The following is a 17757-nucleotide window of genomic DNA, read 5'->3' as shown; positions in this document are numbered from 1 at the left end:
GTCCAGGTTGCAGTAGGGATGTTACTGTTGTCCTCAGCGCTCCTGGCTAAAATGTTTCAGGTTCCCCTCTGATTGCTATTCAGTGACATTAGGTGTCTGGCAAGAACAGAATCAGGCTTGATTAGGACACCGTCAACATTCACTGCCTAGACTCGCACAGGAAGAATCTTTGGGTGAGGTACCAAAGTATTGCTGGGGGAGCACATCCCCAGGAAGAGCCAAGCCTTCAGGAGTTAATTGGCATGATACAATGGAATGGGATGCATCACATGTTTATTATAAATCTGTTTGGGTTACAATATTCAAACAGCAGTTTTAGCGCACTGATTAATGTGCATGAGTGTAATTTTGTCATAGTTCTCAACTGTTTAAAATGACATTGAGTAATGTTACGTGCATTAACCACCGTGCTAACCATAGTGTTCAGAGGAATGACAACTCCTTGGAGATTGAGTGGCATGTTTAAAATATTTCTGCTTTAGACCAGTGGCATGCGACTAGCGAGGTGCTTATGGGAAAATCCTCACATGGTGATGTCCAACCTCTCCAGCCTATGTGCCATAGGCAGCCCAAGCCCTGCCAATCCAACCGTTGAAGCCCAGACAACTTAGTATGTTTCTTGTTTGCCATGTTTGAATGTTATGGGTCTGCAGGGTTGGAAGGGGTTTGGGTTTGTTCGTAGTACCGTTGCTTCAGAGCAGCAAGATTTGTTACTATCAGCATCCTAGAAATAGTGATTTAAATTTGATAGGTGGGCCCGCCTGTGACCCCATTATATGCGCCTAAGCAAGCCAAAAAGTTAGAAAACTTGACTACCACTGCTTTGAAGTGTCTTCTGAATCCCTCAATTAGGAATCCCTTTTTCTCCATTTATTATTTCGATTTCTTTATACATATGCTTGTCAATCTGTGCTATTTACATTGTATTGAATTTAGATAGAATGCCATTCTTGAGGTTTCCACCAGCAAGACAGTTGAAAGATGGAAGGAATAGCAAATGCCAGTGACCACTGTTAATTTTACATTTACCTGCCTCACCTTATAATTCCCTCTTGAGGAAGCCAGTTGAAAAGGCACTGGAAGATCATAGCTTATCCACACTTTCCCCTCCCTGAATTGAATCATCCTTCCTTCCACAGTGTGCCACTAACCTGGCCGAGTTCAGAAAATCACCACGTGGGAATCTGTCAAAACATGGTAACACCATCCCACTAATTCTTGCATGATAATGTATAAAAACCAGAATAAATCCACTGCAAAACTCAGTGCCTGACACCTCTCAAGTACAAGTATCATTTTAGCACCAAGTACTGAATGTATGTGTGTCTTTCACATTTTTCAGTTGAACTGCAAAAAACCCAATTTTCTAAAAGTCTCAAATGAATTATTAGTCCTCCTGCTTTAGAGTTCTAACTAAAGTCAACTGTAAATGGTTTCTAAGGAAATTTGATTGGGGAACTACTGCAAGATTGCTATTAATAGAGAGCAACAATAGAATACAGCTGTAACGCAGCAAGGAGCTGAGAGGGAACTTTATCACCTTCATCTCAACCTCCCACTGTTACATTCTGTGTACACCCACACATTGCTGAAGTTTTTCTGTGACTGTCTTTTTTCTAAACAGTGGGGAATGCAGTGACAGACTGTCCATTTTTGCTTGTATGCCACCTAATTAGACCAGACATTGGGACTTTAAGTTGCTGGCTAATACCAAGGAATACCATAGCACATAGAACAAGTTGTGTCAGCCTGAGCTCGCTAGATAGCACTCCTGCCTCTGGGGACAGAAGGTTGTGGTTTCAAGCCCCACAAGAGGGATTGAGCGCATCATTTAGGCAGCCACTGAAAGGGCCACCTTATCAGAGTTGAGATAAGGCGTTGAACTTTTCATCCCTCAACCAACACCATCCCAACATTAAGTGAGCAATGAGAGGAATGCTGTATGTGGGATTTTTCTGTGTGCAAAATGGCTGTTGCATTTACCGTCTTCACAACAAGCAGAGCTCAAAGTAATTCATTGTATGAAAGCACTGAAGACATTTCAGAGTAGTGATCAGGTGCTGTAGGAATGTGTCTTAAACTAGGGCCCCTCCTTCATCTGTTCTGTGGCCATTAGATATTTATATAACCTCTTTAATGTAGAAAATGGGCACATGACACTGTAAAGAGCCAGGAATTTTCCCAGTGTCTTACCCAACATTTCTCCCTAAACTAATATAAAAACAGTAATTAGATTACTCATTCCATTACCATTTGTGGGGTGCTGCTGCTTAACAGGCACTGCTTTTTTTTTCATTTGTGGGTGTCGCTGGCAAGGCCAGCATTTATTGCCCATCCCTAATTGCCCTTGAGAAGGTGGTGGTGGTACTCCCACAGTACTGTTCAGGAGGGAGTTCCAGGATTTTGACCCAGCAACGATGAAGGACCGGCAACATACTTCTAAGTCAGGATGGTGTGTGACTTGGAGGGGAACTTGGTGGTGGTGGTATGCCCATGCGCCTGCTGCCCTTGTCCTTCTAGGTGGAAGAGGTCACGGGTTTGGGAGGTGCTACCGAAGAAGCCTTGGCGAGTTGCTGCAGTGCATCTTGTAGATGGTACACACTGCAGCCACAGTACACCAGTGGTGGAGGGAGTGAATATTTAAGGTGGTGGATGGGGTGCCAGTCCAGCGGGCTGCTTTGTCCTGGATGGTGTTGAGCTTCTTGTGTTGTTGGAGCTGCACTCATCCAGGCAAGTGGAGAGTATTCCATCACACTCCTTACTTGTGCCTTGTAGATGGTGGAAAGGCTTTGGGGAGTCAGGTGGTGAGACACTTGCCACAGAATACCTAGCATCTGACCTGCTCTTGTTGCCAGTATTTATGTGGCTGGTCCAGTTAAGTTTCTGGGCAATGGTGACCCCCCAGGATGTTGATGATAGCAAAAGTAATTACATAGACCTTTACAGCAAAGAAACAATCCAACAGGGCGATGCCAGTGCTTATGCTGCACACGAACCTCCTCCCACCTGAACATAGCCTTCTATTCCTTTCTTCCTCCTAATCTAGATTCCCTGTAAATGCATCTGTGCTATTCGCCTCACCTACTCCATGTGGTAACACATTGTTACCACTCAGTAAAAAGTTTCTCCAAAATTCACTATTGAATTTATTAGTGATATTATATTTATGGCCCCTAGTTTTGGTCTCCCTCACAAGTGGAAATATGTCCACCCTATCAAACCCATTTATAATTTTTAAAAGATGGCTATCAGATCACCTCTCCGGCTTCTCTTTCTAGAAGTGCTCCAACCTGTTCAGTCTTTCCCGTAGGTATAACTTCAGTTCTGGTATCATCCTTGTAAATCTCTTTCACCTTCACCAGTGCTTCTATATATCTTTGTAATATATAGAGACCAGGACTGTGCACAATACTCCCAAGTGTGGTCTGACACTTCAGGTAATATATACCTACAAGTATTTCTTGGTGGAAAACATTGCCTCCATTCTATGGAGAGAAATGTTGGATAGGAATAAACTGCAAGTTTAGGTGGATGGATGAAGTCTCACCTACTATAATTAGCTTATAAAATTTATATTTCCCAATAAATCACTGGCCAGGCCAATTTGGAAATCCTTTTGTAATGCAGGAAATGACAACAGGACATGATCGGGAATCTCAGACTGGTAATGCTGTTTACTTGCCGCAACTGCACTTTGCATGCTCACTGGTTTATAATGCGGCGGGGGGGGGGGGGGGGGGGGAAGAGAATGAGTTCTAACAAAATCTATGGCCCTTTTGGCAAAGTGTAAGAGAATTCAAATAGTCTTAACATTCACTGTAAGCAAGTATGAGGTCATCCACGTTGGACCTAAAAAAGAGAACAGGGTACTTTCTAAATGGTGAAAAGCTAACAGTGGAGGTCTAAAGAGACTTGGAGGTCCAGGTACATAGATCATTAAAATGTCATGAACCAAGACAGAAAATAATCAAAGGCTAATGGAATGCTGGCCTTTCTATCTAAAAGACTAGAATACAAAGTTAGAAGTTTTGCTGCAGCTATACAAAACCTTGGTGGGCACCACACCTTGGGAAGGCTATATTGGCCTTGGGAGTGCAGCGTAGGTTTAATCAGAATGATACCTGGACGCCAAGGGTTAAGTTACAAGGAGAGATTACACAAATTAGGATTGTATTCCCTAGAATTTAGATGGTTCTGGTGTGATCTGATTAAAGTTTAAGATATTAATGGGGACCAGATAGAAACTATTTCCACTGGTTGGGGATTCTAGGACTAGGACATAATCTAAAAATTAGAGCCAGACCTTTCAGGAGTGAAATTAGGAAACACTTCTACACAAGGGTGGAAGAAGTTTGGAACTCTTCCACAAACAGCAATTGATGCTTGATCAATTGTTAATTTTAAATTGGCGATTGATAGCTTTGTTAACTAAAAGGTATTATGGGATATAGGCCAAAGGCAGGTATATGCAGTTAGGTCACAGATCAGCCATGATCTCCTTGAATGGCAGAAGGGGCTCCTGTTCCTATACCAATGCAGCTGTGCTTTTGCAGTTGGACAGATCAAATCCATACAATTCAATTAGGGTCTTGCAATTTCCTACTAGTCAGTCAATTATATTTAAATCCACTGTACAATAGAGAGATGTTTTATTTCCCTCCCCCAAGTTAGTTTTGATGTTCTGTGGAACAGGCATTTGGCAAATCAACTGTCACCACCAGAAGACATACCAGCAATGGTTACACTTCACATTTTATTCTAGCAAAGTAGAAAATATACCCTCTGAAGTTGCTGCAAACTTTAGCAGAAATTCATGACATCACATTTAAAATTTGTTTTAAGAAAAAAGTCTTAAATTTTGCTACAAGAGCATACCTCTAGTTGGAGGATCAAGTTCTACCAACTGGAATGGACACGGCAATTCAGGAACTTAAGTGAAGAGAATTACCAATTCTATCCAAACAGTGGGTCATAGACCCAAAAAACTGGTAATACAGCCTTGAAGCCCAGACAACTGGTTTGTGTGCTCTGGTTGATTCACTGGTTTGTGCTGTTTAAATGTTGTATTCTTGCAAGTGCCTAAATGGCTGTTCCCACTGTTGTTGCTGCATCAGCATATGTAAGCTAATGGAAACAAGGATTGAAACCCCAGGCTCTACAGTTTCCATTTATATAGCTCAAAGGGAAGATCTTAAGTAGGCTATTTATACAGTAAATCCATTGAGAAACTATTCACTTAATTGGTTCTCTGCTCCACCTAAATCAGTAGTAGTTGTTCCTCCATACCAAGCACAAGTCAGAAGCAGAGTTAAGCTCCCTCTATTCTGCTGGAACAGTTGGAAAGCTTGTGTGCACTGTCAAAACAGATGTGGTAGGAAATTGGTCCAGTAGATCTTAACCAGTAAGTGTAGCCATTCTGCAATGAGACATCAATCCCATTCTAGGTTGTAACTAACAGATTAGTCCCCACTTATAATACAAGAGCTTTGTATGGTTCAAATATATACTACCTGTCATTTGCCCATGAAACCTTTGCTACTTCAGTTCCCAATTTTGGCTGAATGAGGGGAAGGGGGGGGGGGATGGTTGCAGGTGAATTCTGGCCTGGAGAGTTTCTACCTCCCAACACAATTAAATTCTAGCATTACAGCTACCACCAGCAGCAGGTGGCAATAAATCTCAATTTTATGCTATTCACCCACAGCTCACCCCTTTAAATTTCATTTCCCTCTTCTCCAGCCAGCACCATCTCAGACACAGTTCTAGACGCAAGCAACCATCTGGTACCCAAGGCAAAGTGGCAATTCTTCCTGCTAGAGTCAGCAGGCCACTTAACAAATGGGACCCCACAGCAAGACCCCATCCTCTCCATGGTTTGTATCAGGGTCACTGGATAGGACCAAGAATGCTGGCCTAAAGATGAATTGCCCCCAACCCCAAAATCCAATTATATCAACCCTATTGTTGCCACACCCAAGATCAGCTAATTCAGTACAGGTTAAGGGCCTTTGTTGGTATGGTGTAGTACCACACAAGGCAATACATTAAAAGGTGAAAGCCTTACCTTGGTTTGAGGGGGGGGGGGGGGGGGGGGGGATGGCTAGTACCCATCTGTTTGGCAGCCAGTGCAACACTGCTACTGCACAACAATCTAGACAAGTTTCACTTTTTATATAAACAAAATAAAGAAACCAGGACAAGTATGACAGATTTTATTAAGTTGTCAAAGCATCCAAATATTGTTTTAAAAACCCCTCATTATCCAAGTTACTGACCTCACAAAAATCAAAGCAGGTTATGTGAATTGGAGGTTACTAATTATCTTGACTACAATAATTTAAAGATAGCTAAATTGCAAATTTGGAGTTAAGTGTTCCGAACAAACTTCTAGTAGATTTACATGCCTTAAAAAGGTAGTACTAACATTTGACATCTTGCATACCACAAACTATTGGCATAAGGCTGGGTCTCAATTTGATCTTCCAATGGATTTTTGGCATCTGTAGCAAGTTAAAAAAAAAATCATCAAATGGAAGATTGTGGAACCAGTCAAGTCCATTCATATACTGCAAGTTGAGCGTCATTGTCCTACTTGCAGCAGTTAAGCTTAGTCTTATACTCCAGTCAAACCTACGCACTAGCTGGTTTGAATAAAATCCAAATTCCATCAAATCTTCCACACATGTTTTGGTTCATCCTTAAACTTGCATTCAGGAGCTTTTCTGCTTCTGACTTATTCAGCATTCACATCTACTAGTAGTCCCGAATTTAGAGTTTGGTTATCCGATTTGAGACACAGATTCCTCCAGAGGTTGATTTGTAGTCACTTGTTCAGTGGTTTTACATTCTACTATTGGATCACTCATCAGTTCTTCAGCAGTACCAGCTTGAAGATTTTCAGCTATTGTAGCTTCACTTTGGCCATTTGCTTTAGCTTGGCTTGTGGATTTACTTTGGCTTCTCACACCATCATCTACAGAGGTCCCATTTGCAACTGAAGTCTCTGAAATATTGTCCTCTTCAGTCTTGCTAGTGGATTCATTCTGGCTTTTTTCACCATCTACAGATAACCCATTTTCAGTTTTTGTAGAACTAGTTTCCTCAGTGTTTATCACTTCTGTTGGACTCTGTCCTCCAACATTTGGAGAACTTCTAGATTCAGGCACAGGATCCTCCAAAGTTTCATCCAGTTTTACCATTTCTTGATCTGAAGACACTGGTGTTGCCAACGTAATTTCAACTGAACTTGAAATGGATGGTTTCTTAGCAAGCACTTCATTCAGTGGCTGAGCAATATCTTCAGGAAGAGTTTGATCTGTAGACCCCTTCATGGGTGGCTCTGTATTGATCTCCATTTTCTCCTCTTCCTGTAAAGCTTCAGTATACACAGTTAGTTTAATATCTGGTATTAGTTCAGAACTGGTCTTGAGTAGGGATATTTCTTCTATGCTATCTTGATGGCTAATCAGGTCCACAGTTTGTTCATACCTGGTTTCAGTCACTTCCTTGTCTGCATTTGGACTAACCATCTCTGGAGCAGATTCTGCTGCCACAGGATCATTTGATTCTGCTTGGACTACATCCATCACACTTTTTGGTGCACTGCAAGAGTCTTCCCTTGAAGTGTCTACAGATATATTTCCAGATCCCTCCAGCAACTGGCTGCGAGCTTCAGATACTTCATTACTGTTCTCTTGAGTAGAGCCATCTTGCATACGGTCAGACTTCTCTATTGAATGCTCTGCAGATTGTTCGGTTTTTACATCAGCCACTATTTGGACAGTAGGATGAAGAGATTCACTCACTGCTTTTTCTGGACCTTCATCTCGAGTGTCTGGTCCATCTGTAACTTTCTCTAGATGGTCTGCACATCTTGCCATTTCATTCTTCAATACACCATCAATAGGTGTTTCTTCAGTTATTTCAGCCAATTTTGGTATCTCAACTTCTTTAGGGGGTATGCATTTCACTCCAGATTCAGACTTGGTCTCCTGGATGGAGCTTTCAATTTTCTCTTTTAAAGTGGATTGTAGAGAAACTTTTTCCTGGCTTACAATTGACTCATGCACAGACAGGTCATCTTTGAATTTCTCCACAGAAATTTTCTCGAGAACTGCATCAGATTCTACTTGAATATCTTCCAGGTTCACACGAGAGTTTTCTTCCAATTGTTGGCCATCTTCCACAAGTTTTGTTGCAGCATGGTCACACAAACTGGATTTCTCAGTTGAAGGGTCTTTGGAGGCTTCAGTCACATGGTCTAAAGCTGGTGTCTCTTGGGTTTCTTCATTGGAGCTGCGGTCTGGAGTCACACCGGTTTGCGTTTCACCTTCACTCTGCACCAGCACATCTAGAAGTTCAGCACTCAAGTCATTACCCAGAGTAGAGCTGGATTGCACTTCAGCTTCTGTTACTAGACAGTGTGCTGCCTGGTCAGGTACTACTTTTGTTGCTTCTACCAAGTTTGTAGAGGTTACACTCTCTTGTACATCAGAACTGCGTGCAAGATCTGCAGAGATGCTCAATGCTGGTACATCAACAGTTGCTTTTTCTTCAGTTTTTGCATCGGCTGCTGCCAGGTCAGTTGGTTTTTCTGCAGGTGTTTCACTGGCTATTTCAGAGGCCTCTGTTTCTGGTTTCTCTTCAGGAAGCTCACCACCTGTTGTCTTGAACTGTTCCTTTGAAGCATCTTGATTTTCAGGCTCATCTGGTTTCACCTCAGGATTTTCAGTGGACTCTGCAGTAGTCTTGCTCTCCTTTGGGAGACACACATTATAGCCTCTCTTCTTTCTGCTCAGCCTGCCACCCATGTTGTCAACTGCAAGTTGAAAGATTTGAGATTAAGTCAAGTGGCACTGAATGGACAAGGTTTAAACAAGAAATACAAACCATTGTACACATTAGAAGGCATTTTTCATCCATGGGTAAACTAAGGTGGATTAGAATGTTTCACAGAAACCCCACAGTGCAGATAGAGGCCATTTCGGCCCATCGAGCCTGCACTGACATATCCCACACGATCCCTGTAACCCCTACACCAACACATCCCACCCTATCCCCGTAACCCCATGTATTTAATCCCCCTAACACTAAGGGTCAATTTATCATAGCCAATCAACCTAACCCACACATCTTTGGACTGTGGGAGGAAACCCATGCAAACATGGGGAGAATGTGTGCAAACTCCACACAGACAGTCACCCGAGGCCAGATTCGAACCCGGGTCCCTGGTGCTGTGAGGCAACAGTGCTAACCACTATGCCACCATGCTGCCACTTTACCAAACACTTGAAACACAAAGGTTAACCCAACACTTGAAACTCAAAGGTTAACCCATCAACCCCATTCAAGACTTAACCTGTATTGGTTTCTGAATCACCAAAGTACTTCAAATTCTACAGTAGTAATTTACTGTATGCAAGTTACCTGCAGTAGAGCATTAGGTAGCAGAACATGTTGGACCCAGAGACAGGCAGATTTGACTGGATTCACCCCCCCAGCAATCTTTTAGGCTACAGATGAGGGAGGGAGGGAAATATTGCCTCGAGGTATCCCAGCACGGTCACTGTTCCAGCAGCTACTAGGATCAAATTCACACCTGTCCTTTCATGTGGCATAACAAGCTTGCCAAAATATGCAATTCTATATGTTCTCATTATGCACACCCCACAAGTGCATTTCAGATCACTCACCATGGAGTCTGGTTATGCTGACATTTCCTGATGGAGTGCATCAAACACCTCATTGCAGTATCACACTTGTAATGTAATCAAACAAGACAAAACAATGCTGGCACAGCACTAACTCAGTCTGCTCCATTGTGCCTTTGAGCAAGACCTCTGGGTTGTGGTCTGGCAGTAGGCCGTTGAATCAGTTCCTACTGCTTAAAGTTCCTGTTGCAAAGCATGGCTGGCTTTATTCAATTTGCTAGTGTTCTCCCCTCAAAAGGCATTTACTCCATCCCAGATTATGGTTCCACAGATGGAAAGCACCTTCTGGCAGCTCACCAAATGCTGCCCATTCACAAAAGCCTCAACATCAAGCTTATTTCATCCAAGGGTGTGGGAGAAGAAAGGACAGCAAGGGTAGGAAAGTTATATATTTATTTTAAAAAGCCAGCCAAACCCAATCCACTCCTCGTCCATAAACCACTTCCAGCAAGATTGCAATTGAGGAATACAAAGGCATTCCATGGTGCCACAGACTAGAGACAGGGAAGTTCTGGTCTATCGAACTCAATAATTGAACCATGGGAAGAAAGGGTGGCTAGAAGAAAAAAAAAGTCATAATTTGAACAACGAGAAGTCAATGTATTTGATCAGGCATAGACCATATACATAGTTTAAAATGAATTTAATAACTAAGAGTAGGAACCAGAGTTGGTGGAAATCTGATGGGAAGTGAATTAATTGGTGGCTGGAAGACCTTGACAGAACAAAAAGGATTGGTGTAATCTAGTTAAAGCAACTAGCTTCCAAAAAAACATGCAGCTGTATCAGTGGCTTTTAGCAATTGATTACTTCAGTCTGCTGAGCATCAAGTCTCTCCCTCCCTCCCCAGGGAGGAGAGCGGTTTCCTCGAGCCCCAGCTGGCAGTGGGCTTTTAACTGGCACCTCAGGATCAACATCCAGGAAGAGGTAGGATCTTACACCTTGCATATAATTAAAAGCAACAGATGAACTTGAATAAAATCAAACCTGGTTTCCAGCATGTACCCAACATAGCAAGTTCTGAGAATTCAGTTGGCGTGTAAAGGGAATACAAATTTGGGAGAGGAGCCTCTTTCCTGAAAGAGAAACCACACCTTTTTCCTCTGAATATTGATTTTAAGCTTCCACAGAATCAATACATGGTCTATTGATCTACTAAAGAGGTTTATCTGGATTGTCATCTAAATAGTCTTGCATTTTTACATTATATACTAATTGGGCTTGTATAAAAAAAAAAGTGGACCTCGTATGATGGACAGACCAGGGAACCCTTGCCAATGTATTTCAGTAAACTGGTATTATGACAGCCTTTTGTAAGTTGACTGAATACACAGACAAGCCAACTGCTGAATTAGTGAATGCCTTCATTTTCAAAAAGTAAAATCTCCTACTGATTTTTGAAATATGGCTGCTCACTTCTTGCGTGTCAAAACATTACCAGAGAGACAGATTTCTCTATCTGTTGGCTTTAGACTGGCAAGCGGAGTAGAGGCTGCCAAATACAAAGCCACAATTGAAAGCTTCTGGCCACATCCGTCCAAAGGAAGTTGCAAAGCATCATGAGCTCTGCCCTCAGTGCTGACAAGACAGGAGGAGTCAATCAATACTATGTCAGGAGTTGACCAAGATGGCTTGATTCATTATCTGTGCCACATACATGGGCTTCAACTACCCTACATCATTCACCACACCTGGATTTGCAAGACTGTACATGCTTTTGACTTGTGGTGCAAATATTAGCCAGACTAATGTAAATTTTACTCCACTTGAAAAATATTCCCTCAGCAGTCAGCACCCAACCATAACCCTCCGTGTATTGTCGGTTGCAGCAACAGCAACTTGAATTTATAGAGCATCCGGAGCTGCTTCAGAAGCAAGTCAAAATGTTTTGTTTAACATTACATGGATGCAAATAAATCTCATTTCATCTGTGAAATAACCTCATTCTCTATTGTTGGGAGTAAAAGGCACAGGGTTTCCTACATTAGTACCCAGCATAGTTGTGTTGGCAAGTAGCCACTCAATCTTCAGGGGGTGGCATGGCATTGTGTCAGCTCGCTCTAGGGTGAAGGTTCAAAGATTTAGCTCAAAAGCCTTTTCCCTTCCAAGTGCCAGTTTGGTTCAGTTGGAGGTCTGTCCAGTCAGAAGTTTGTGGGTTCAAGCATGAACCAAACATTCAATGGAGTACCAGTAGAACCCTGCATTGTCAGAGGGGCCGTTTAAAAAAAGTGGATGGGACATTAAACCAAGGTCTCGTGAACAAACATCCCAGGGTATTTAGTTGCTCACTTGGCGTCTAGAGAACATTTGTCCTTAAACCAACACACAAAAACCTTACTTGTGGTGTTAGTTTGAGAGAATCTTGCTGTATGCAAATTGACTGCCACATTTGCCTACTGAGTGGCTGACCCTTCAGAGGTGACCCATTGGCTGTAAAGATGTGAAAATTATTGCTTTATCCAACTCACCTGCAATGGTCCCCAAGTTAAGCTCAATTTGTTGGATGCACATGAAATTTACTCGTTAGCAAGAAAAGTTCCACATCAGCAAACTGCTATAATAAACCTACACACTATCCCCAATTGTCACGATCAAACACCCATTGAGGGGCAATCACCAGATCAACTCCGAACTAATTGCACACAGCAAGTCCTCAAACAGCACAAACTGGCAGATTCTGCTAATTTAGGCTTCAGCCTAGCAGTTAGCTCCTTCCTTTTAAGTATAAAAAGCTGTCTGCCATTAAAAAAAATTAACCCTACTGAAACACAAGGCATCAACTTCAAACTAATCCCATCACCACTCAGCATTAGAACAAGCAAGAGTGGCGACCATGGGGGCCTGGAATTCTCCTGCCTCTGCCAGCCGAGTACCTCCGGCATCCAGAAAGGTTGCTCAATCCTGCAATTAGCTTGCTATGTCTTGACGCGGGGCGGGGGGGAAAAAAGAAAGAAAAAGGCCAAATATTCTACAGTCCAAATATTAGCTCTAGGTGGAACAGTTCAACCTTCCAGAGTCAAATACAAAGTAGGTAAAAAAATTACAGCCTGTTTTCAGGCCCATGATTGACAGGTTGGCCTGAAATTGGGGCCTCCGGGCTCATTGCAATAGGCAAGCTGTCAGCATTGGTCATGCCTCCAGAGCTGCCCTTGAACAAGTCGGGGGGGGGGCACACACAAAGAGGGCAACAGTAGGGAGACTCATGGGTCAGCAGCAGCCTTTGGGAGCAGTGCAGAGCTCCAATCGGCTAGAAAAAAAATTAGCCACTGTTGGTGGCTGCACCTATGCCCCCAAAACCTGACCAGAACAGGCTTGATTGTTTTAGGCAGTTGCCCTTGATGCCTGAAAGTCAAAAAAGAGGCCATGTACAAGGGGGGCATAGTACTGTAAAATCCAGAAAACATTGGCAACAATCGTCAATTTCTACCAAGTTGCTCTAATGCACTTTGCCCTCTGATAGGCAACCAGATTCAGAGCCACAACAAAGGCTAGAATAGGAATGAAGGCCAATGGCTTTGCCCATCACTCCTGACCTGGTATTGAATCTAATCCAATGAAATGGAGGTGAAAAATTTAATTTGACTTTCCAGTGTCTGTTTCAAGGCCAAACTTTTACATACAAGAGTTACTCAGCTTGGAGTTCAAGCATATTTAAGGGTCAGTACAGTGGCCATTCTCTCTGCCCCTGGTGCCAAAGCAGAATGCAAACTTAGTGGAAATGTTCCTCTAGTAATCACCATATTCCCTCAAGCAAGTCATTCAATCCTGTCCACTCCTGCTTTAGCAGAAGAAATGGGGGGGGGGGGTAACAATCTCCAAAAAGTTTAATTGTTTAGTAAATAAGCCAATGATGGCTCAATTGGTGAGCATATATTCAAGCTATGCAGACAGGAAGGTCCCAGGTTCTACTCCTGGGCCTTAAATAAATCTCAACTAGTGGTATTGCACTGGACTCTGATCCTCTTCTTCACACCTTTCTCTTTTCTCCCCCCCCCCCCCCCCACCTATGTTGATCAGAGATGCCACCCATAGTTAAATATCCTGTCCACACACCATGTAGGTAGATGGGTCACTTAGAAAAAGGTCTGGGAAAACAAGTCAACATTGCAGGGGAAGGGAGCACTTCAGGATCTTCAGAAAGTATAGAGATGAGTATTTGAAAATGTGTTTCAATTTTAAAGTCCACTTCAAAAAGAGGGTTTGGTTCTCAGGACAGTCCCATTGGGGTGGAAGGGCTGGTTAATATACTAATGAGAAGTGGTTTCTCCCTCCCCCAGAAACAAATGAGCACTTCATTGTCTTTTGATTAATTGGAAAACACCTCATCATACCTTTCAATCTGTCTGGATGGTGGGGGAAGATAGAGGACAACAGGGAGGTCTTGTCTGGTTGCCAATAATGCATGGGGTTATTTGGTTTAGACAGATTTTCACAGCACACACAGGCCATTCGGCCCAACTGGTCCATGCCGGTTTATGCTCCACACGAACCTCATCTCACCATTAACATTCTATTCTTTTCTCCCTGGTGTTTAGCTTCCCCTGAATTCATCTATACTATTCGCCTCAATCACTCCGTGGTAGCGAGTTCCACATTCTCACCACTCTGGGTAAAGTTTCTCCCGAATTCCTGTCATAAATGGTCACCATAAATCCATAACCTAGTTCTGATCTCCCCACGTCTACCCCATCAAAGCCTTTAGACTCTATGGTCAACTTTCTCTGAAAGATCCCAACTTGTTCAATCGTTCCCGATTAGGTTATGTCTCGGTCCAGATCACAAGGAGGACTCATTGTGAAAGCAGCGCCTGCGGATGGTGCAGTGAGCAACAGGGCAACGCGAGTCAACTCCCAGGAGACACGCGGGCGGCTTTCAGAAGGAGCGACTGGTCTCCAGCCCTGAAATATGCAAGTGGTCAAGACTTGCATGCAAAGACAAATCCACTTAAAAGATGGAGCTGTGGTAGCTTTCTGCATAACCAACTCCGCCATAGACCAGGAGCTTCGCAGCCCGTCAGCAACCAACATCAATACAATGAAGTCAAAGTCAGGATCAGAGTTTGGGCACAAACCCTTCAGTCTGCAAAGCGTCTATTGAGCCAGAACACGAATTTGGTTATAAAACCTTGGGTCTCAAGAGAACAGGAGATAGTTTCACCGCAATCCACTACAAAATGTGGTGGGGAATGTTTGATCTGCAGACAGCAATTCGCCCGGCTCCTTCACTCCAGGTTCAGCATCGACCCGAATTGCAAGACTGGTCCCGGGCCACTCCACACAGGCAACTTGAAACTGGGTGTGCCTCCCCATCCGGAGTGGGAACAGACAAGGAAAAGCACAGCAACACTTCGAGGGTACAGAGATCGAGCTTTCAGTCTCTGCTTAGTACAGTTTAAATCCTAAAATTAATAACCTGGTTATAAACGGGACAAACCCGCGTTTGCTGTGGGAGCTGTCCAGAGTATCAAAAATACAATTGGAAATGACCGACCGCAAGTGGCGACAGCGGCCGCCACTCCCCCCCAACAGGGGGGGGGGGGAACACTCCCCCAGATTAACAGCAGTCCCCCCCACCCGGGTCACTCCCCCAGATTAACAGCAGTCCCCCCCCCACCCGGGTCACTCCCCCAGATTAACAGCAGTCCCTACACCTGGGTCACTCCCCCAGATTAACAGCAGTCCCTACACCCGGGTCACTCCTCACCCCCAATTAACAGAGGGTCTCGCCCCCGTCCCCCAGATTGAGAGAGAGGGGGGAGAGGGGTGATCAGCTCCATTCACTCCCCAGCAACAATCCTCCACCAGCCGCCACACCCAGTGTAGTCCCGGGACTCGCTTACGTCCGAACAGAAACCTCACCAAACTACAGAAAGGAGAGAGTCAATACATACGAGAAATCTCTGCAGCCCCTTCACTCCTTCCCCACCCATGGATTTGTTTTTTTTGGGGGGGGGGGGGGGGGGGAAGAAAGAATGAGGCAGATCAGTGGTAATATCCCAGGAGTTGGGAATATCCCAGTCAATAGGAACAACTCCCTTCTGCCAATTGTTGGGAGCAATTAACAGGCGGCGAGAAAGCGCTCGGAAAAATTGCCCGATGTTTTATATAAAAACCATTATTCCCCACAAGAACGGGACCAAACGTGCTTTTTTTTTAAAAACCAAAAGGATGCTTTAGGAATAAGCTGGATTTCACTGCAGCAGTTTCCGGGAGCTGATCCCACCGCAGGTTCTCCGTCTCCTCGGTGACCAGATGGAATGTCTTCACTCGGAGATTTGTTAAATTGACAGTGTGCTCGGAGTTAGATTACAGGGTGGCGATGGCTCACTGCCCCATCTGTGTGAATATTCACTCAGTAAGGAGACTCTCTCCCCACCCAATGCCCAAGTTATGAGCCGCACTCACGGGTGGATGGAGAGAGAACGCGACTCAATGCAACTCCCGGAATGTGCAGCCTGGAAATTGCAGAGGCTGGTGGATTTTTTTTTTTTTTTGCTGCAGTCACGGATTTCAATGTGAATCAAGCGTGTTTCTGCAGAAGCAAGCCCAGCTCCTTCATGTTGGGCGAGAGATTAGTTCAAGTGTTTCACGGTCAAACCCACTCCTTCCAATCACAGTCAGGAGGGGGGACACAACCCAGAGAATATCCAAATAGTAACTGGGTCACAGGAGGAGGGAAATACAAAAAAAAACTTAATTTCAAGATTTTAAATACAAGATTAAAAGACAGTTTAGAATCTCATTCATCTTGCGTTGTTCACTGACCCGGGCATTTCTTAAACATCCCAGTGGATGGTTTAAGGTTTGGGGGGAAATGCAACATTTATGGGGTGGATTCGGTGCAATAAATCTATTAAAGAGCAGACTGACTCGGGGCTATTCAACCACAGGAGCCGTCCTCTGGACAGCTAGGAAATCTCCGGCTGGGAGAGAAGCAGCTCCTGTTAAACGGGACAGAGGGAGAGAGAAGCAGCTCCCGTTAAACGGGACAGAGGGAGAGAAGCAGCACCTGTTAAACGGGGACAGAGGCCAGCTCCTGTTAAACGGGACAGAGGGAGAGAAGCACCTGTTAAACGGGACAGAGGGGAGCAGCATGCTCCTATAACCGGCTGCACTGGGCAGGCAGAGCGAGAGCTGGGAGGAGCAGGTCGCGGTCAGACATTGACCCGGGGCAGGGGCAGTCCTGGAACGAGCCAGTTGCAGGGAGCGAGCACATGGAGAACAAAGAACCAGAAAAAAAAATCTCCCCCCCCCCAAAGACCACCCCCCAGCCCCGAGCTCCCAAACCAAACAAGCTCTGCACCAACTCGCACCGCCAGGAGCCCAGGATTTTTAAAACAAACCCTCGCTCTCTTAGACAGAGACAAAAATCTTTAGAATTAAATTGATGTAAAAGTGCATTAGATGCAAAGACAGAGTCTGGTCTGAGCACCCCCTCCCCGGCCGGACCTACCGTTCTGAGTCTCTCCAACCCGGCAGCAGCACAGCGACCTGCTCCACTCGCCCAGGCGGCTCTGTACCGATTGTGAGCTTGGGCGGGACATTAGGAAAAGCGGAACCTCATCCTCCGCCCCTCCCTCTATTTATTCCCTGAATCCTCTCTCTCCCCCAGTTGGTCATTTCTCCCTCCGTCCTTCCTAAACACCAAACCTTCTCACTCACTTAGTTTTATTTTAGATTAAAACTGTTGATTTCTTTTTTTTTCAAGAACAATTTTGTTTTTCAGAATGCACTGTCCCTTTTCCCAATGATTTGTTCCCATCGGCAGACAGCCCGCCCACTTTTCACTTCAATCCACTCCAGCCACTCAATTTCCGTTCCTGCCTTTCTCTGAGGCCCTGTCTGTTCTCTCAGGTCGATGTGAAAGATCCCACGGCCACTATTTCGAGGAAGAGCAGGAGAGATCTCCCGGTGTCCTGCGGCCAATATTTATCCCTCAACCAACATCACTAAAAACAGATGATCTGGTCATTATCACATTGCTGTTTGTGGGAGCTTGCTGTGTGCAAATTGGCTGCACATTACAACAGTGACTACACTTCAGAAAG

The 17757-nt window shown here is 44.3% G+C and overlaps 1 protein-coding gene across 1 annotated transcript; it reads right to left on the bottom strand.

Moving 5' to 3' along the window:
- Positions 1-6197: 6197 nt before the first annotated feature.
- LOC147116735 (uncharacterized) lies at positions 6198-17275 on the bottom strand. The gene is given in 3 exon segments (XM_085991862.1): positions 6198-6797; positions 6799-8818; positions 17163-17275. Coding segments are annotated over 3 exon segments (2175 nt in total). The 5' UTR covers positions 17254-17275; the 3' UTR covers positions 6198-6733.
- Between the last annotated feature and the right edge of the window lie 482 nt (positions 17276-17757).

This window comes from Somniosus microcephalus, chromosome 6 (assembly GCF_052327205.1).
Source record: "Somniosus microcephalus isolate GS21.2 chromosome 6, FLI_Smic_1.0, whole genome shotgun sequence".
Taxonomy (NCBI): Eukaryota; Metazoa; Chordata; class Chondrichthyes; order Squaliformes; family Somniosidae; genus Somniosus; species Somniosus microcephalus.
This window is presented reverse-complemented; position numbering and strand designations above follow the sequence as displayed.